Source organism: Pseudonaja textilis, chromosome 3 (genome assembly GCF_049901715.1).
Source record: "Pseudonaja textilis isolate UNSWEBS1 chromosome 3, rPseTex1.2, whole genome shotgun sequence".
In the NCBI taxonomy this organism is placed as follows: domain Eukaryota; kingdom Metazoa; phylum Chordata; class Lepidosauria; order Squamata; family Elapidae; genus Pseudonaja; species Pseudonaja textilis.
Window position 1 is genome coordinate 135,662,043 of NC_141992.1, and position 20,383 is coordinate 135,682,425.

A 20,383-nucleotide genomic window follows, 5' to 3' on the forward strand; every position below is an offset into this window, starting at 1 on the left:
CATTGCATCGTTAGGAGAAGATTCAGTAGATATAAAGAACAGAAAATTTCCCCCTTCTGCACAATCCATAGCTTGCCTTTGCATCCCACACTGAATCACAAGTTGGCCTGCTGCATTTTAGCCTAGTGCATATATTTAAGCCACGCAATAAATATATGGTTCCCATATGATTTTGCAAAACCAGAACATTGGGTGGAATAACTCATGGGCAAGTATGTTGTGCAGAATTACAATTACAAAAACACCTTTGATTTAGATGCTGGTTTGCTGTTTTATTAATATAGTTCAATGACATGCCAGATTTGTTATAATTTGCAATGGAGTTTTTCTGTACAGCTATGAACTGCCCTGAGTGTAATCATCTAGTTGTAGAAAGGAAAGTGTAAATTAGAAAACGGAGCACTGAGGCTGTGATATTTCCGTGATTTATTGGATAAGTGTCCACAAATATGCCTGAAATAAGAAATTTCCCCCTTCTTGCAACTTTTAAATTATGACTTCTTCAACATTGGAAGAATGCAGTGGGAAGGCAGGGCATGACATGGAAGTCCTCTGATGTGGGTGAGTGCCCAGATTCGGTGGTGAGCTTTACATACCCCTTTCCAGCAGGCGACCCAACTCCTCCAGTGTTAAAGCAAGGTGCCAGAGCTTCCAGAACTGTCAGTTCGAATCACTTCTCAAACAACGCCCACCGTTGGAGCCCTAGGCCTAACAATTCCAAACCCAGCCTTACAATGACGCTTCCCAGTTAAAATCCGCCTGTCTGCAGAAAGCAAATTGCAGTGCTAATTAACTGTTAATGCCTGCAGATGTTTGATGTTTAAGAATCCATGTTTTGTGGTCTGCAACAAAAGATGAACAGGGGCTGCAGAGAAGGCTTCAAAGACCCACTAATCCCTCACAGAGGTGGCTCCCAGGAACAAAAGGTGTGCGGGGCTTCAGTGAAGGGCTGAATGATGGAGATCCCTTATCTCTGACACCAGTTCTGAATGATCAGGCTTCTAATTATGGAACTGTAATGTCCTCTGGCTCAATAGGATGAAAGAACCAGAGAGATCAAACCTTCCTAGATAGGGTGGAACCTTTTGAGTCCAACTCACAGAAAGACACAGAGAAATCTATAACACAAAACATAGATATTAAAAGACTTTCCAGAATCACAAAAGTCATTCTGCTCCAAAGGTACATATGCAAATATACACAATTATACCTAATAAAAAAGGGTTTTGATTTTACTGTGAACTATCACTTCCTTCCTATTTAAACTATTTATTAGGGTTGTTGTGGGACCAAAGGTGGATGGCTGGATGTATGTTTCCTAAATTCCTTAAATATAATAATAGGCTGTACACTCAATAGCGGAAAAACAAAAGGATAGAATGTCATGAAAATGTGAATTTCTTCCCTACATATCCATGTTCCACCACTCCCACCAAAAAAGTCCATGGCATTTTTAGGATTAATACGGGAAGAGTGAAAAGTATGAAGTGGTCTCTCTATCTTGAACAAAAGGTTGCTGGGCAAAGAAAGCTTTTGGTTGTTGGAAGAAATATCTTTCTGGTTCAGTTCCAAGTGGGGAAAAAGACACTGGAAACATGGAGGCTGTTAGGAAAGATGGTTTAATGGTGGACAGCAGGACCACATGGCTTGAAGCTCCAAAGAAGGATGATCACATCCTCCAAGGTGAAGGAAGAAATCAAGAAAAAAAGACTGAGATGCTGAGAGTGCCTGGATTTTAGAACCTTTGTTGGGATTTGAATTGGAGCTTGTATTCTGATTGGTTGTCAGACTCCCATGGGGCCATGCAGGGGCAACTCTGGAGGTTGTCCTGAGTTCCAGGCTTGGTTGAGCCTTGCTGGATGATGATGCACTGAAACGGCTTTGGGCAATTGCTATAGTTTTACTTGGAGATCTTTGTTATGTAAAGTATTCTGGCCCAGGCCTTAATGGCCCTCCCATTAACAAAGGTGGGGGTGAGTTTCTGCTTCTGAGGTGAGTTTCTGCTCTTGAGTTTCTACTCTTTTTAGGGAGAAATAATCTGCCTTTTTAATATTTCCTAGGATATTTCATTTTTCTAGGAGAGGGGTGGGTGCTAACTTCCTACATGGTGGTACAACGAATACATTTTGGTTTGCTGTTAATTGAGCTAAATGTCAAAGCACAGAAATACTAAGGGAAAAAAAGGCTTCCCATAAAAACAAAAAAATCCAGATCTTTGGTGGGTGAAATAGTTTTTTTTAAATAACAGATGCCCCAGGCGAGTAAGGGTTGTATTTGTGTCGCTTTGTCTGTTTATCTTTGCCTTTAACTATACTTGCTATTCAAGAAATAGCAGGTGAAACTGTTCACAACAGGGAGGGGACCTGATATCAGGTGTTAACTGCAATATGTCAAGTGTCAGAAATGTAACCTCTCTGATAAGAGCAAAGAATTATCTTTACCCCCAGTTTTTAACTGGGTATTTTGTTAAGCCACAGAGCCCAGGGGGACAAACCAAGTTAGCAAGTTGATGATTAGATGATCCACCAGTGCTTTTTTTCCCCTCATCCAGATTGGACAAGTAAAATTTACTTAGGAAGGGCCCTTTCCTAACTGCCTGCCTAGGACCCAACCTATATATTCTTCAAAACCTCTGAAGTAATTTTTTTATTACCCATTTCCCTCTCTACTTTTAAATGTTCATTAAGAGACTTAAAAAAAAAAACTCCAGACTTAAGAAAATTATGTTTTTCAATACTCTGAATAATATTCTTCATTTTAGTGTGTCATTTAGAACTAGGAAATGTCAGTTCACACAGTGATGTCTGTATCAGTCTGATGCCTGCTCCATGATCATTCTTCCTACATTCAGGGTTGGGTGGTTGAATGTCTATTAGCGTACCCAAATGCAGAGAGTTTTATGAACAAACTGGGGTTTCAAAGGGCCCTTTGGAGAGGATAATTGAAACCCCTTTCTTCCTTTCTGTTCCCCTCTGCCATCCTCGTCCCTTTGCCTTCCGCTGTTTTGGGTCTTTTGTATTGTACTCTATATTTAAAAGGTTTTAACAATTTTGAACCATCCAGAGTTGCTGGGAATACTATTATTATTATTATGGTTGGTCGCACAGTCTGATGTCTAGACCGGATTTGGCGTATTTACCCACCTATCAGATCCTTCCCAAGGATTTGGGATAGGCAGGACTTTGCTGTTTAATAGCAAGAGCACTTAGACTTATATATTGCTCCATAGTGCTTTATCCTACTCTCTGAGTGGTTTACAGAGTCAGCATATTGCCCTCAACAATTTGGCTCCTCATTTTACTGACCTCAGAAAGATGGAAAGGCTGAAGTCAACCTTGAGCCAGTCAGGATCGAACTGATGGCAGTCGGCAGAATTAGCTCCCAATACTTGCATTCTAATCCCTGTGCCACCATGGCTCTTAATATAAAAGGCATTGTTGCAGGACATTGTTATTAGCAGCCGCCAGTCCTTTAGCTGATGTTGGCCTTCATCTACAAGTTCTTCCCAAGAACTGAGGATATCATCATGTATCAGCATCCTCTAGCCATGGGTCTTTTTGCAATCAACTGATTGTTGGAAGAATTATCCTTCTGGGTTCAGTTCCAAGTGGGGAAAAAGACACCGGAAACATGGAGGCTGTTTGGAAGGTTTAATGGTGGACAGGAGGACCACATGGCCTGGAGCCCCAGAGTGAAAAGGATGATCACATCCTTCAAGGTGAAGGAAAAGATCAAGAAGGGCTGAGATGCTGAGAGTGCCTGGGTTGTATAACCTTTGTTGGGATTTGAATTGGAGCTTGTATTCTGATTGGTTGTCAGACTCCCATGGGGCCATGCAGGGGCAACTCTGGAGGCTGTCCTGAGTTCCAGCCTTGGTTGAGCCTTGCCTGATAATGATGCACTGAAAAGGGCTTGGGGCAATTGCGGATAGCTTTACCTGGAGATCTTTGTTATGTAAAGTATTCTGGCCCAGGCCTTAATGGCCCACCCATTAACAAAGGTGTGTGTGGGGGGGTGAGCTTCTGCTTCTGGGGTGAGTTTCTGCTTCTGAGTTTCTACTCTTTTTAGGGGAAATATTCTGCCTTTTTAATATTTCCTAGGCTATTTCAATTTTCTAGGAGAGGGATGGGTGCTAACTTCCTACATGATGAAAAGTTTGTCAATGCGCAGAGATTTTATTTTTTAAAAACGTGCGCGTGCTTAATAAAGGAAAGATATCATTAGGCTCCTTATTGTTCAATTCTGACCCAGAAAGAATTCACTATAGAAATTCCGGGAGGGGGGAGTTGGGGGGGGGGACGGACCTGCAGAGGTTCTGGCGAGCAGCGCGCCCCCTGTGGGCAAAGCGCCGAAGCTGCCCTTTTTCCTTGAAAAGTCTGCGCCGCGTATTTATTTTCCTGTGTAACCCTGCCAGACGGCGTCTGCCTCTCTGAAGCTTGCAGCGATTTCCTTTCCAAGCCGGCCCTTATCTCCTCCTGCACGTTGACTCCGGGTGACTAATAACACAATAACATCATAAAGTCGGGTTTGTTTACTCCGCTCTCCCGGGGGTGCGTATAAAAGGAGCCGCCGAGAGTCCGACCGGAGCCAGAAGCGCTCGAGGAGCCTCGCTGGAAGCAGCAACAGCAGCAGTAGTAGCAGTACTAGTAGTAGCAGCAGCAGCGCCTGCCCACCTGCTCCACAAAGCCCTCCTCTATTGCGCGCAGCCTGCCTCTCGGACTGCGGCCAGAGGTGGCTTCGGGGACGGGAGGGATCGAGCGATCGTGCCCGCCTGCAACCTGCCTCGGGACTTTGAAGCGAGGAGGGTTTATAAAGGGCGTTCAATTCCCTCTTGCCCGCCCCTGGGGTTAAGCCGGAGGAACCGTCGGGATGGATTACGCGCGGTTGATCCTCCTTCCCCTGCTATTTGTGATCAGCCAGGGAGCTCAACACGCCGGTAAGTTTGATGTTGGGAATTGTTCAATTCTTCTGCACGTGGATTCTTTTAGCCCAGGTTGGGCTTCGCCGATAGGCTGCATCCGTCTCCAAGGAAGACCGCCAAAACTCGGGCGCTCTGTGGTTCCAAAACGGGGCTCTCCAACCTTGGTATCTTGAAGCCTGGCGGACTTCAACTCCTCCAAGGCTTCAAGTTTGCCAAGGTTGGGAGGAAGGTCCCTAATCCAAAAGCCAGGTCAGGCGCTTGCTTAGCCTTGTCAAAGGGGCAACTTCAGGACTCCGGTCCTCAAGGCCAATTCATCCGAAAATCGTTAGCTGCTGGTCCTAGGTTCGATCCCGCAAGCGAAGGCTGCTTCTGAGAGGTGGTGGGATCTACTGCTGTAAAGCTCGCTTTAGCGGTGGCCGTTGCGAATTCGGGGGGCCAGTTTTAGCACTAGAGTTCTTGTTTTTTTAAAAAGAAATAACTTCCAAGGAGGTATTGGAAGAGATCTTCTGCCTGCTGGATTCACTAGCTCGCTTAGGGATGGTTTGAGAGTTGGAAAGTTTAGTGAGATTCAGGCAGCAAAATCTTGGGACACTTGAGAGCGGGCGACTGAGCGCGGTTGGACAAACCCTAAGTAGAATTAAAGAGACTTCAGCATTCGCTAGGAAACCCCCACATCGCTGGCGCTGATGAGGTTACCTAATTGGGTCATGAAACGTCTGAAAAAAAAAAAAAACAGAAGCATCCGAGCTCAGAAGAGCACCAAGGGCTCCAGATAATTAAAAGAGCGTGGATCTGTTGATTTCAAAGGAGGCGAGGTAAAGGGGCTTAAAAACTGACATCCTCAGCTGCGATTCTCCAGAAACTAAACCAGGTATCGCCACTGAACAAGCCGCTGAGGTTGCATTCGTACGATACGACGCCCTAAAAACAATTGTAGGTTAATGTGATGGTGGCATGGTTCGTTCCTCCTCGAGGCAGAATGTGTGTGTGTTGGCTTGGGCTTCGCCACTGTGATAGGTAAACCCCGATTTAAAGTTTATCGTGTTGTGCCAGGTAGAGGTTAGTAACTCTAAGCCTACTCAATTGTAGCAGTTTCCCTCTTTGCAGTCCAGCGTAAGTTCGGATAGCTTTCCCCAACTCCCGCGTCATTCACAAGTGCTGGTTTTGGCATTGGGGGGAAATTGAAATCCCGGGTTATTTTGGGGGGCGAGCGTCTCTTTGGGCGATCCCATAAAAGCGAAAACTGACCGGAAAGAGTCCCAAAGGTGCATCCCCCCCACCCCCAAGAGGCTACTGGACTTTCTGGTTTGTTTGGTTTTTTTTGCTTGGAAGACTTTTCGCTTCCCCTCCAAGAAGCTTCTTCAGCTCTGACTGGAGGGTGGGGGATTCATTTCTTCTTAGGGTGCCCTATGCAAGACACTGTAACAGCTGAAGCAGGTTCTTGGAGGAGAAGCGAAACGTTTTCAAAGAAAAAAAGAAATAAACCAGAAAGTCCAGTTGCCTCTTGAGGAAAAAAAAAAAAGCACCTTTGGGACAACCAGGACCTGGATGGCTGAGAATCTCCATAGACAGGAAAGGGTTTTGCCATCCCTCTCCGGCGTCATTTGCTTATGTTCATAGAGGTAGGCTATCCAGTTCCCCTTCAACTATTTGGGACTACACTTCCCATGAACCGCGCTGCCTAAAGGCCAGAGCGCCCGCCAACCCGATAGACTAAGCAGGGGTCTCCAACCTGGGCCACTTTAAGCCTGGTGGACTTCAGTTCCCAGAATTCTCCAGCAAGCTGGCTGGGGAATTCTGGGAGTTGAAGTCCACCAGGCTTAAAGTGGCCCAGATTGAGACCCCCCTGGGATGAAACCTTGGTTGGCTTCCAAGGAGGATCGGAATGGGCGGGAGGTTCGGTTCCAAACCGGACTAGCCGGTGTTTGCATTTCCCGCTCTGGCCCCTTAAAACGACGCGGGTCGCTCAGCGAGGAGCCCCGTGCAGTTCTCGAAGCTTTTCCACAGGTTTACCCCACACCCCGCCCCCCGCTCCTCAGGCTTCCCCAAGTCTCCTCAGTTCGTCCGAGATGCTCCGCTTCCCTTTTCCCAACTGGCTCTTTCTTTCCCCCTTTAATCTCCTGCTTCGAATCGCTTCTGCCTCTGGCATCGCTCAGCGACGGTTATTATGATTTTTTTTCTCTCCTCCTCAGACGCGGCGGTCGGTGCCTGGGTGGGATCCACCAAGCAGCCCGCGAGCGCCCCCTCACCGCCGCGCAGGGTGAAGCGTTGCTCCTGTTATTCCCTGATGGACAAAGAGTGCGTCTATTTCTGCCACCTGGACATCATCTGGATTAACACCCCGGAGTAAGTACGGCCTCCTCCTTGGCACTAAGCCATTAATGTAGTGCTTTAAAAAAAAAATCGCTGCGGGGCTGTGTTTAATTAAGTCTAGGATTCCTCTGTTAAGGCGAGCTCAGCTTTTTATCTGGCCACAGCTATCTAAAGTCGGGGGTCCACAAACTTGACCACTTGAAGACTTGTGGACTTCAACTCCCAGAATTCCTCAGCCAGCTTTGCTTTGCTGGCTGAGGACTTCTAGGAGTTGAAGTCCACAAGTCTTAAAGTGACCAAGGTTGGAGATCCCTGATTAAAAATATCAGCCAGAAATGGACAAACTTACCCTAGAGTTAAAAGGTAAAGAAGATTCAGAGTATTATGCGGTATGGGAAAATTGGTATGAAGGGATAGACAATAGGAATAAAAATTGTAGAGAGAAGAAGAAGGTATTGTGATGTATACGAGTAATTAGAAGTGTATGGAAATGTGTAACAAAGATGCCTCAGTATTGTTAAAGATGCTTAAGATGTGTAAAGAGAAAAAAACACAATAAAAATATTAAAAATAAATAAAGTATCAGCCAGATCCAAAGCCCCACAAATGGGAAGTCTAATTGCACAATAGACTTAGAATAATTTGGGGAAAGCTCTATTAGTTCAGGCAGAGTTGCTTGCTTCTAGCAATTTAAAGAAGCAAAGGTGAATTGCCACAATCAGCACCAGGTTAGAAGAAGTGGGTGTAAAAATAAGTGTGTTAGGGTAACAAGTGCACACCCCGGGACTGTTTTCCTGGAAAAATATAAATACGGGTAGTCCTCGACTTACAGCCAACAATTGAGTCCCAAATTTCTGTTGCTAAGTAAGACATTTGTTAAGTGAGTTTTGCCCCATGTTATGACTTATCTCGCCACAGTTGTTAAGTGAATCCCTCCAGTTGTTAAATTCGTAACATGGTTGTTAAGTGAATCTGGCTTCCCCATTGACTTTGCTTGTCAGAAGGTCGCAAAAGGGGATCACATGACCCCAAAATATTGCAACTGCATAAATATGAGTCAGTTGCCAAGTGTCTGAATTTCTATCGTGTGACCACGGGGTGCTGCAATGGTCAGATGAGAGGAAAAAGGGTCGTAAGGGTCACTTTTTTCCAGTGCCGTTGTAACTTTGAACGGTCACTAAATGAACTCTTGTAAGTGAGGACTACCTGAATTAATGTAATTCTTTTGGATTGTCCTCTGCATCTAATACAGTTGCATTCTGCTTGCTTCCAAGCAGTTTGTAGATTTGCAACCTTGCTCTTTGTAGCTATGTATTTAAGGGTGCCACACTGCAGCTTGGCGAGTAAGGATTATTAATAACAGCAAACATTTGTTTGGATGTATTTCTTAATTTTGCAATGTATTTGCATGGGCTGTTTTTATTAAATTGTCAAAGCCTGCAGACATAATCCTAAGGTTTAATGTAGGTTTTTCTGCATTGTATTTATTACACACAATACAACAAATACTTACATACATGCATACATGCATGCATACATACATATTTGATAGTACAGCACTGTTCAAAGAAGCTCAGCTATTTGCTCTCATGCATGAAATCTGATTTTAATTGGTTCATTTGTGGTATTAAACTGAAACTGGCTTGGTATACCATGAGCACAATTTGCAAAGACAAAATCTGGCCCCAGTGTTCTCCTATGGGATTCTGCTGCATTAGCAGCATGTGAGGCGGAACTGCAGTTAATCAAATTAGCAAAGGCAAGCCAAAGACAGGTTGCTATCAGACAAATCGTGTTGTGTAATCCTTGATAAGCGTGCTGAAATGTATTTGAACGCCGCCATCTGCTGCTAGCACATACCAATCCTGCTCTAGTTATTTGGCTTAAAAGGAGGTCTGTGGGTGCGGGAGTTTGAGGATGCTTCTTTGGTAAGAGGATACTAATAACGGTGCCAAATTATTAGAAGTTTGAACTGTGATTGGCCTCATAGATGACTGTGTGTATGGAGCTTGGTAAAACCACACATTTCACACCAAGTTGTAATTCCAATCTGATTCTGCCAGCATGGTCAGCGGTGGGGGATGATGGGAATTGTAGCCTAGGAATAACTGGGAGACCACATGTTACTCATTGAATATATTTTTAAAATTTTTTCATGATAGGCGGATTGTGCCATATGGGCTTGGAAGCCTTTCTCGAACCAGACGGTCTGTAAAAGACTTACCACTTGACACACTTCAGCCATCTCACAGCAGATGCCACTGTGCTAGCCTGAACGACAAGAAGTGTATGAACTATTGTCAGTCAAGAACAGAGCACAGGTAAATTTTCTTTTGCTTTCTTCTAGCCTATAGTGAATGGATTATAAATTGGATCCCAATATGCCTACTTCATCTCTAAATATTTGAGTTACCATAGCCTGACATTTGCGGTGATATCGATTAAGTGAACAAAGGCTACGGGCTTTGAAGCATCAAAAGAAACAGGGTGTCATTAAAGTTTATCATGTTCAACTAGCACTAGGATAGGATGCTAGTCTTATTTAGACATGATACCCATGATTTTGACCAGGGACAAGCAACTGATGCCCTCTTTTGAAGTTCAAATGTCATCATTCCCAGTCAATATGGCTAATGGTATAGTCGTATCAGAGTGCAGCTCCCAACATTTGGAGGATATGGGATGCTTCTCTCTGATCTTGGATATTTTCTTCAACCAAATCAGGGGTCTGACTGACTGAGGAATTCTGGGAGTTGAAGTCCACAAGTCTAAATATTGCCAAGTTTGGAGACCCTTGAATTAAATCAATGCGATTAAGGTGTTAAACCGTAGCCATGGAAGCTTGTTTTGTGGCTTTTGAGTTAGTTACCCTTTCAATTTATTGTATTCCGTAGAGTTATTTGAGGGAAATAGGGAAAAAGCTAGTGATATGAGATCCTGGAGAACACCAGGATATTCATTTATTATATTTATATCCTTCCTTTCCTCAGACCCTCAAACTGGCCCATGTACAATCCTCCCTCCAAACTTATCCCTCCATAACTTTATGGGACAGGTTGGGCTGAGCAGGATGAAAGGCCCAGAGTCACCCACTAAACTTCTGTGGCCTTGGTAGAGTCAAACTTGGTAGAATTATTGTCTTGCTTCACAATCCCTATACCATATAAATTGTTTAAATCTGACCAGTTAAATGAATGAATGAATGTTGTAAAGGTAAAGTTATAGACGAAAAATAAGATTAAGCTTTAATAAATGTGCTACAATAGGTGCAAGAAATGTTAATGTTTCTCACAGCTGTACCCTTTTTTTAATTGATGTGAACAGATCTCAGTCCACTACAGAGAAGGAATGGAAACATCTGTTTAAAGGGAGGGATTGCAAAGGATTTGGACTGAAGTGTACATTTCATCAACTGTCTGAAAGCAAGAAAATGAAGAGGTAAAATTGTCCTTTCCACTTCTGGAAAAACGATTGATTCGAGTACATGTACTGCACACCACAACAGAATGCATAAAATCTCAAACAAGTGAGAAGTTAATTCTTTTTTCCCCCGGTGGAAGCTAAGCCAACTCTGCATTTTCTTACCTGGTTTATGTAGCTGATTCCAGTTCTTGGAAATGGACATTTAGAGCTGCGTAATTTCCTATAGACTGACTTGGCAGCTTTTCCCCAATGTGAAGCGTTTTTAGTTAAGATATCAATGTACTGTTCTCCATATACAGTGAAACTCAATTTACCAGAACTTGAGCCAAGAGCCTCTTCAGGGAACTGACCAATTTTCTGCACCAATTAAGTCTTCTGCATAAAAAGTGTAAATGGCACAATTCATATTGTTATGCAAATCACCCAAGGAGAGGGTCTTAATTTCATGAATGTTTGTTAATAACCATCTGCCCCCTATTATAACTATTCCATTAAAATGAGGTTTTGTTACTTATAGATAATAATGTCATTCTTCCCAGAGGTTTCTTTTTAATTTTGCATGTGGGACGTTGTTGTCAACGTTATATTAATATTTTAGTTACCTCCTAAACCTCTTCCCAAAGTGAGGAAAATTTGAATGCTGCAAGGGTATGTGAATTTACATTATACGCCTTGCATCACATCTCCAACATAGTATGAAAAATAATATTATACCTTTAGGTGTATGTAACTCTGGGTTGTAGAGAGATTAAAGAATTTGTATTTCCCCCCCAAAAGGATAATTAATTAAATGTTCATGTGACTAAGACAACTAGCATATGTGACATCTGTATACAGTACACCACCATATCCAATCATTTAAATTGATGTGTTCTCTTCTATTCCTGCAGGTTGGATACTCTTCGAAACAGTATCAAAGCTTCTTCCAATATTGCCAAACTGCTAAGCAAGCTGCACAGACCAAAGAAGCTGAAGCATAACCGGACATACGAAAAACAAAACATCTGGCAAAGTTTGAAAATGACATCGTAGTGGAAAGATCACCAGGCCTAATCCTCAAGTCACCATGACTTTCTAACAAAACTTTGCTGAGGCTTTGTTTTGGCTTCTTCACATTCTACTTCAGGAAAAGATCAAGGAAAGTTGATCTAAATATTAACTCTCTAAACAAGTAAAGGAGAGCCCACATAAATATTCCATTCAGACTGATGACAAAGCAGATAAAGACTTATTGGAATTCAGTGGATCAAAGAAGATCTCAACAGTTTCCTTTAAAGGAAGGAAACGAAGAATGGACATGTTTGGATCCCAGCTCCAAAAAAAGAGTAACATTTAAAGCAGGGGTGTCAAACTGGCGGCCCATGGCCCAGATGCGTCACGCACAGGCCACACCTACCCCAGCTCCACAAATAGCAAAATGTCACAAAATGTCCCGTGACAGCAACGAGTTTGTCACCTGTGATTTAAAGCATCACCTCCTTTGATTTATTAGGGTTCAGCCACAGTATAACCCAAAGCCAGTTCAAAAATGGAAAGATCAAGATTTGAAAGAAAAGATGCCTTAGTTCTGATCTTGATTAAAGGCCAAATAACTTCGCTATTCTGATTGAGGCACATATTCTAAATTACAGGTCTACCTCATATGCTCTGAGTTGCACTCTTGCCAAACTAATATTTCAGCTATTTTGTGAGGTTTGAGCGTTGGCTTCAACCTCTTACCTTTAACCATGATTGCCTATAGTTTAGTTAATTCAGCTTTAGATTTTCAGGATTGCAGATTACGTTTGTCTACAATCTGGTGGTAAGAGAATGAAATAAATTGCCCCCATCCCAAAGATGCAATGTCGTCTGAGAAAATGGATCTCACTGTTTTTCAGTGGATCATGTTTTTAAAAGAGTGTTATTAGAATTGGAGTGATAAAGGATTGTTGAATACCTGAAGTTCAGTATATATGAAAACATCAAAATTTAGTGCCATTGAGTGAAATATGAACTGAATGATCAAAGTTGTACGAAGAGGTTGTGCTGTCTAACTTTGCTCTCTATAAATAAAATCTGAAGGCAAAGCTAGTTTAAAACTAAGATGAAGGGCTTATCCTGAGCAAACATGAATAGCAATGGATTTATCTATATGATAAATTTTCTGTATAATATTTCTGGATCATATTTTGTATGATGTGTTCTTTACCGTTATATTTATATTAATATTCAGGCAATTGTCAATTATATTTACTGTGTTGAACTTATATTAAAACAGGCCATATTGGTCTATATGTTTATATGTTTTATAAATTTCTGTATGAAATTGGAAAATTCTTTATGCCTGTTAAGGTAAATATACTAGAAATAAATATTTTGAACTACTCAGTCTGTTTTATAATATATTGAATTTTTTTTTTTGTACTCTTATGTTGCTTCTTCACTTTAATCAAACTAACATTTTCCATTGTTACAAGATTTCATGCTCATATGTGGACAACATATCATATTCTTCTCTCAAGTACCTAATCTGAATTGAGTCTTAGGAAACAGAATGTTTTATTCCATTCTCGGATCATCTAAATTGCATTACCTAATGTTCCTTGTAAGCACTTCAGACAAGAATGGGTGCCATATATCAGACATTAAACAATGGTATAACAGACTTGGAATTAACTTTAATATACAACCTCATAAAACAAATACATATGACTTGGGTTAATGATTGCTGGAAATATCAACGCAAATTGGTATTCATGCATAATTTATGTCCAAGTGATGTATATCTACAATACTGGCAACCTAAACAGTCTCTTAAAATTACAACCCCTTGCACAGGTAGTTACAACTGATTTACAAACATAATTGGGACAAGAATTTCCATTGCTAAGCAAGGTAGTTATGAGAGCCATCCCCAATTTTATCACCTTCTCAGCACATGTAAGTGAAGTTATATATCAAGTGGTTAAGTGACTCATAAGGTCATTAAGCGAATCCAATTTCCCCAATTGACTTTGCTGGAAGCCAGCTAGGTAGGTCGCAAATGGTGATCACGTAACCTCAGAAGCTGCTAATATTATCAATACATGCCGGTTGCCAAGAATTTTGATCACGTGACCATTGTAACTTTGAACGGTTGCTAAAGGAACAGTGGTAAATCAAAGACTACCTGTAAACTTGTGAAGAATAAGCCAATTGTGTTTACCCACAAAGAAGGCGGCAAGATTCTGAACTAAAGCACAGATAAGCTGCCTCTTGGCTGAATAAGTCTGGGGAACCCACAAACATTTGACTGACTCAGCCTTATATACACAGGGAAATGGAGAAGGACTCAAGTTTGTTCAACCAACTCACAATGCTCTTCAAGACATCCTCGATGGAGCTGCTAGTAAAAGCAGTCAGTATAAAGTAAAGTCTTCGTGTGATATGTCCCAAGGAAGACAGGGTGGAGCCATGAGCTGCCTCATGGCAGAATGCTTGGGGTGGGGGAGGAGAGGAGTCTGTAGGCCTTCCTTCTCTTCTTTGTTGATTCCCACAACATTTCCAAAACAGTCTCCGGTCACTCCCAACTGTCCCAGGTAATTAGTACTATTAGCACTAGTAATATTGACAAGGGTTAAGAAGTTCAGTGAGTTCTAGACTTTTAAATGAAACAGGGACTGAAAACTATCTCCATGCCATGGAAATGCAAATGCTCCATTGGATATTGGGGATCTCCCTTCTGGACCCCATCACAAATGACACCATTCGACAATGTTTTGTGGTGGCACCAATTATAGAGAAGATGAGAGAAGGCTGGCTCATGTCCAGACAGATCAGCATCTTCCACCATGGCCAAGACTGCCTGTCGACTAGAAAATGGCTGGCGACTTCCTGGCCATCCAAAACAGAGATGGCAAGACACCATCAACAAAGATATGCAAGTCGTGGGCCTGTGCCCTGGACACACAGCTGGCCATGCAAAATGGTGTTCAACGATCTGAAAAGTGGACTCTGCTCTTGCGAGAATATGCTAGGAGGAGGAGGAGAAGGAGGAGGAGGAGGAGGAGGAGGAGGAGGAAGAAGAAGAAGAAGAAGAAGAAGAAAGAAGAAGAAGAAGAAGAAGAAGAAGAAGAAGAAGAAGAAGAAGAAGAAGAAGAAGAAGAAGAAGAAGAAGAAGAAGAAGAAGAAGAAGAAGAAGAAGAAGAAGAGAAGAAGAAGAAGAAGAAGAAGAAGAAGAAGAAGAAGAAGAAGAAGAAGAAGAAAATATAGACTCATGAAGGCAGCAGGATTGTAGTTGCTTTTTTTTGTCCCTTTTCAGCCAAAAACGGAGGGAGCTTGTTGTGAGTTGTTGGTGTGTGAGTGAAAGCAGAGGATTCCGCACCTGTTGCTTGTTTTGGAAACAGCCCCAAGACTTCTTGTCACTGTGAGAATCAGCTGTCATAACAACTTCATGCAGAAATTTCATCTGCAAGTTGACTTGATGTTAGGGCTGAAGCTGGCAGAAACCAGTCATTCTCAGGGCGGATGGCAGCAGTAGGCAAACAGGAAACGAGTGCAAGTAATCTTAGGCTTATGAACCCAACATTTCTGTTGCTAAGCAAAATGTTTGTTAAGTGGGAATTTGCCCCAATTTTATGACCTTTCTTGCCAAGATTGTTAACTGAATCCCAGCAGCTGTTAAGTGAACAACAGACTTGTTGAAGTGAATCTGGTTTCCCCATTGACTTGGCTTAAAAGAAGGTTTTGCAAAAGGGGATCATGTGAATGCCCCCCCCTCCCCAGGGACACTGCATATCTGTGACTCAGTTGCCAAACATCTGAATTTTAATCATGTGACCATGGGGATGCTGCAATTGTCATAACATTCTGCTATGCAAAAACCTAACTGGAGTACATGATTGATGACTCTTGGCTATGGATGTGTCCCATTGGAGAATTTGAATTATGATACACCCAGGGGGTGTATCAAGGGTGACAATGAATGATGTGTCTCAGAAATCGATTACACCCAGGCAGCGCCGGACATTTTAAACTCCCAATAAATCCTTTGAAGTTTTGGAAGTTTGGCTCGAGACTCATGATTTAATTGGGGTAACTGCCGGAATCCTGACACATAAGTGCAGAAAATGGTCATAAGTCACTTTTTTCAGTACTGTTGTCATTTTGACAGGTTGCTAAGTGAATTGTTGTAAGTGGAGGACCATGCATGTCACCAACTTTTCAAGGTCAGGAAAAGCATGCCCAAAGGTTCACTGACTCAGGAAAAGGCCTAGGATCTAAACCTCAGAACTGATATTTCTGTCTTTTTTAAAGTTTTTTTTTTTAGTATGCATATCTTTACATATTTATGATTCTTGTCTATAGAGAAGCAGCTTATTCACGTGCCTGAAATCTGTGGAGATTGTGTTATTAGCTAGTTATTAAATATATGACTGTTCTGGAGAGCTACAATTTATTAAGATGCCTTGTGTGAAGTCTGATATTCGGAAAGTGTCCTCAGCTCGAAAAATTGAAAGCATTTGTGAACTTACAGCTAATAAGAAATCAGGTGCCAAAGAGAAAAGCTTTCACAAAATTGTTCATAACATTTTCTACTTAATACAACTCTATTCTCAATGACATTTCTTGTAATCTGAAGCCTTGAAAAGGTGTCTTGAAAAGACCTTTTCGGTAACTAAAGTCTAAACAAGCATATAAAAACTGGACTGTTGACTCGTTTATTGGAGATGAAGATACAAAAGTAACTTTTGTTTTACTCGTAGGGGTTTTAATTTGGAAGCTTCCATGTGTTTTCATTTATGAGAAAATGTTTAAAATCAGGTTGGATTCCCCTCTGACAGAGAATGAAAAGGAACTTAATAAATGCCAAGGAATTTACCATTGTTCCCCATAATATAGATACGGCCACCTTTTCATAAAACCAACTTCTTCACAAGAGGTTAAAATAATTTAGAGAGATAAGTCTTTATATCAAGTGAAAAATGTCAGGGACTGATATGCGAACCTTATTAGTAGGTAATCATTTCTAAATTTTCTCAAATGAATTTGTCACACCATACTAAACCATAATGTGGTTTGTCTGTTATTGCTTTTAACATGATAAGTAAACCCACCCAGTATTATATGGGCTACGTTATATATAAACCATGCTTTTGATGATTGTTCAAGAAACCATGACAAATATTTGTTTTTTTTAAATTGTGGATTTTAAAAGAATCTGATCCAGAGATGGGTAGGAACATAGCCATACTTCAACACAAATCCTTCAAAATGCATTAAAACAGACATTATCCTTTTTGACCTATCCCCTTCCCCTCAAAATTAAGAGATTAAATTAGCTACTGTTGAAGTACATTTTGCTATTCTCTCAATATAACTGTGTACACATTGTAGTTGGAGGGTGTTGTTGCTTTTGATCAATTTTGGGCTTGTGAATATTGCAGTGTATTGTTTTAATCAAATGGTAGGTTTCAGAATAAATGTATTTATTAGAATAAATTCATTCACTTTTAGAAAGTAAAACCTTGTATGGTTGGGTCCATGTAAGTTATACCCCAAAAGTTACCAAAAGTTGAATGTAACATTGAATGTTGTTTTTGCTGTTAATTAAGTGGAAAAGAACAAAATGAAATGATGTCTTATTCCAGCTGTTTTGGTCAGAAATAATGAAGAGTGGCTATCAGGCATTAAAGAGCAGGAAATGGAGAACTGTCATATTTCCGTATTTCAACAGTGCCCCAAATATCCAAGGTTAACAAAATAGCTAAGGGCAGCTAATGGGTCCAGAGGTCACATTTTGACAGACTGAGTCCCCTTGCCTGCAAAGATCAAAGATTTGCAGCTCCTTTCCAAACTGTCCTGAACGTGCTCACCTGGAGCTGCCCTAGGAAAGGCAATAAAATAACACATTGTGAGATGTGTAGCACAGTGACACTCCTACTTACCTGCAGAGCCTCACCTTGCTGATGTCTTCTTGGGCAGGTGCCTGCCAGGCATGCCTTTCTGCTAACCCTGAGTGGCAGTTTCACCATCTGTCAAACAGCCTATTTTGAAAAGTAGTGGCAGCAAGCAAAGATAAAAGATTTGTTTAACTAATTTCTTGCAGAAGCTGCTGCTTTTAAAATCGCAACTGTATTTACGTACTGCCGACAGGCGTTCAGGGTGCCTCATGTACATCATCTTACTAAGGTTCACCCCAGAAAGTTCAAAATAACCAATATATTTACTCCTACGCTGGATGGTAATTAAGAGATTGTAATCTCAGCATTGTTGGAGAGCATCGAGTTGGGGAAAGATAGTCTACATCTCAAAATAATGATTCCTGATCCTGCGAAGTTGCAAATATCATGGAATGAGGTCATGAAGTTCTTTTTCAAGATGGCTGACAAAAGCAAGTGCTATCAGAACTTGCTTCCATTTTGGCCAAGTGAAACAAAGTGCAGGGGAAATTATGAGACACATCTAAACACATGGCTCCAGTCCTTCTGTTAAACCATCTGCCAATTACACCAATGCTATATTTGATGCCTAGTTTTAGTTTCCCTGTTGATTTGTTGTCTTCCAGCATGGCAAGCAACAGAAATTTGGAATATTTGTAGAAATACTGTATGTTAGTGTATGTTAGTGTGCTGTATGTTAATGAAGTTCTGTACTTTTAGCTGTACTTATAAATTTCTAGTCTTATTGTCTTCATTTTTCCCGCTTTTCTTTACAATTTCTCTTTGTATCTTTTTATTTCTCTCCCCCAGTATAAATAAAAAGATTAGCAAATTGGACATAGCTGAACAGAAGAAAAAATTGTGATGATAAAAGTAAGTTAAGTGAAAAACTGCAGTTAAGTTGCAATTATCAAAAAATTGAAGACAGGAGAAATTGTTTGATATTGAGCATTGATGACTTGGAGAGTATTATCTTTCTTACTTAACCTTCCCCTCTTCCCTCTCTTTTCATATTGATGATATGGTACTGGTAAGAGAATCAAAACAATATTAAAGATTTTACGAATTAAGAAACATTAGTTACCGTCCTAAACTACCTTCTGCTTAGAAATAAGTTGGTGTTGTTGAACTAAATAGTCCTATGCACACAATTGGGAGAAATTTTCATCCATAAGCCACAGTTCTATCAAATTCTATTAAAAATGAATCGATAGAAGTTAATTGTTTTTGTTAGACAATTAAGTCCCAGTATTTTCAGTACAATGTGAGCTGAATTACAAATGCACTTTTTTTTTTTGACTCTGCCCGAATAAGCCACTTTCCTGAAAATTTCATGGGTCTGCCTATGCAGGCAAACTCTGATCTCTCCCCGATGGGCTCTAAACTTTCCTTCCCACTTCACTTCAATAAGCCAGTTTGTCCAGAGAAAGCAGGAAAAATGGGTTTGGGATTAAACCATAGGGCATGTAATGGTTTTTCAGTTAGTGTCATAAAGTGGATTGTAACTTCCTGACTCACTGGTACCGTATTAGCAATCCCAGGACTCAAGCAGGATTTTTTCCATTCCTATCTGAAAATGCGGAGGGTTGAACATGGACGCAATGTGCAAAGTATCTATTCCAACAATCAGCTGCAGCTCCTCCAGGAAGAGAAATATTTTTTGCTGAGAATATCTCATCGCGGTTCAAGATTTTCTGGCACTGAGTTCGTACAATGTTAGGTTTCAGAACGTGTAGTTTTTCTCGCGGAAGAATGAGAAGTTATACATGTCAAAGTTTCCTTTGCTTTAGAAATATTAAATGCACGTCCTCCCTGGCCGCTGAAAAGTAGAAGAATGGGCTTAATACAACTGGCTGAACAACTTAATCAAAGGTAACATTAACCACATTCCCCAGCATACCGGGAATAGTTTCTTGAAAGTGAAATGACAAGAGTTAAACATGGGGCAGAAGTTTGTTTGGCAACATCGAGATGTCCCTGTGTTGTAATTCTAGGTTAAAATGCAAACAGTTGGTGAAAGGTGCTTGTAAAAACACTGTCTTTTGGCAGCGTCTGACCGTGCTAGGGGCTGAATTGAAGTTCTTTCAAATGCATAACTTGACTTAGCGCATAACTGCATGTTGGAGAAGATTTCCCCCCCCCCGCCGCTTCATGGCAGAGATATTGAAGAGTTCTGTGGTTCTGCTCTTCTACTTTCTGCTACCAAGATCATTTCCCCATATTTCTGGAGGTAGATATGCAAATATAATGAGCCAGGTAAGACATGGCGTGCTCGTCTGTCGCTAGAAAGACACAACGTTTTATTTCCTTTCATTTTGTGAAGAAAAATATACAGTATGTCTAAATTGGGTTTGGATTTATATATGTGTGGGGTGTGTGTGTGTGTGTGTGTGCGTGTGTGTGTGTCCCCTTTTATTATTTTTATAAATAACTCAAGCTGGTGAAACTATCCTATTTCCTATTCCTCTGCAACCCCCATAACTCCGTGAGGTGAGCTGGGCTGAGAGAGAGTCACTGGTCCAAGTCACCAGCTGGTTTTCATAGCTAATGCAAGACTTGAACTCATGGTCTCTTCTTCCCCTTCCCCTCTCCCCACCACCAACAATTTAACTGTGAATTGAGGGAGGTTCAAATTAACAGAAAATGAAGGATGCTGTAGAAAAACACTATAGATATAAAATAGTGGAATATCCGTACGCTCGGGTGTAGGATGAGGGTGAAGGTTGGTTCTCCAAGCTTCTAGGTTGGTTTCCCTGGAATGTTTCATTACTAGGCTAGGTAACATCTTCAGTGATGTTCCTCTGTTTATGAGGGCTTCAGTTGGTGG

At 41.3% G+C, this 20,383-nt stretch overlaps 1 protein-coding gene across 1 annotated transcript; it reads left to right on the forward strand.

Annotated features, from left to right (window-relative positions):
* The first annotated feature begins 4,583 nt into the window (after positions 1-4,583).
* Positions 4,584-13,024, forward strand: EDN1 (endothelin 1). The gene is made up of 5 exons (XM_026699178.2): positions 4,584-4,936; positions 7,114-7,267; positions 9,397-9,555; positions 10,559-10,672; positions 11,548-13,024. Exons 1-5 carry the CDS (start codon positions 4,870-4,872, stop codon positions 11,687-11,689), a joined length of 636 nt encoding a protein of 211 aa, XP_026554963.2. The 5' UTR covers positions 4,584-4,869; the 3' UTR covers positions 11,690-13,024.
* Positions 13,025-20,383: the final 7,359 nt, after the last annotated feature.

What these genes read in the sequence shown, in the direction of transcription:
- EDN1 (XM_026699178.2), top strand. Translation starts at nt 4,870, where the DNA reads ATGGATTACGCGCGGTTGATCCTCCTTCCCCTGCTATTTGTGATCAGC. An exon ending in CAGTCAAGAACAGAGCACAG is followed by an intron (nt 9,556 to 10,558) that starts GTAAATTTTCTT and finishes TGATGTGAACAG; the next exon opens with ATCTCAGTCCACTACAGAGA. An exon ending in GAAAGCAAGAAAATGAAGAG is followed by an intron (nt 10,673 to 11,547) that starts GTAAAATTGTCC and finishes CTATTCCTGCAG; the next exon opens with GTTGGATACTCTTCGAAACA.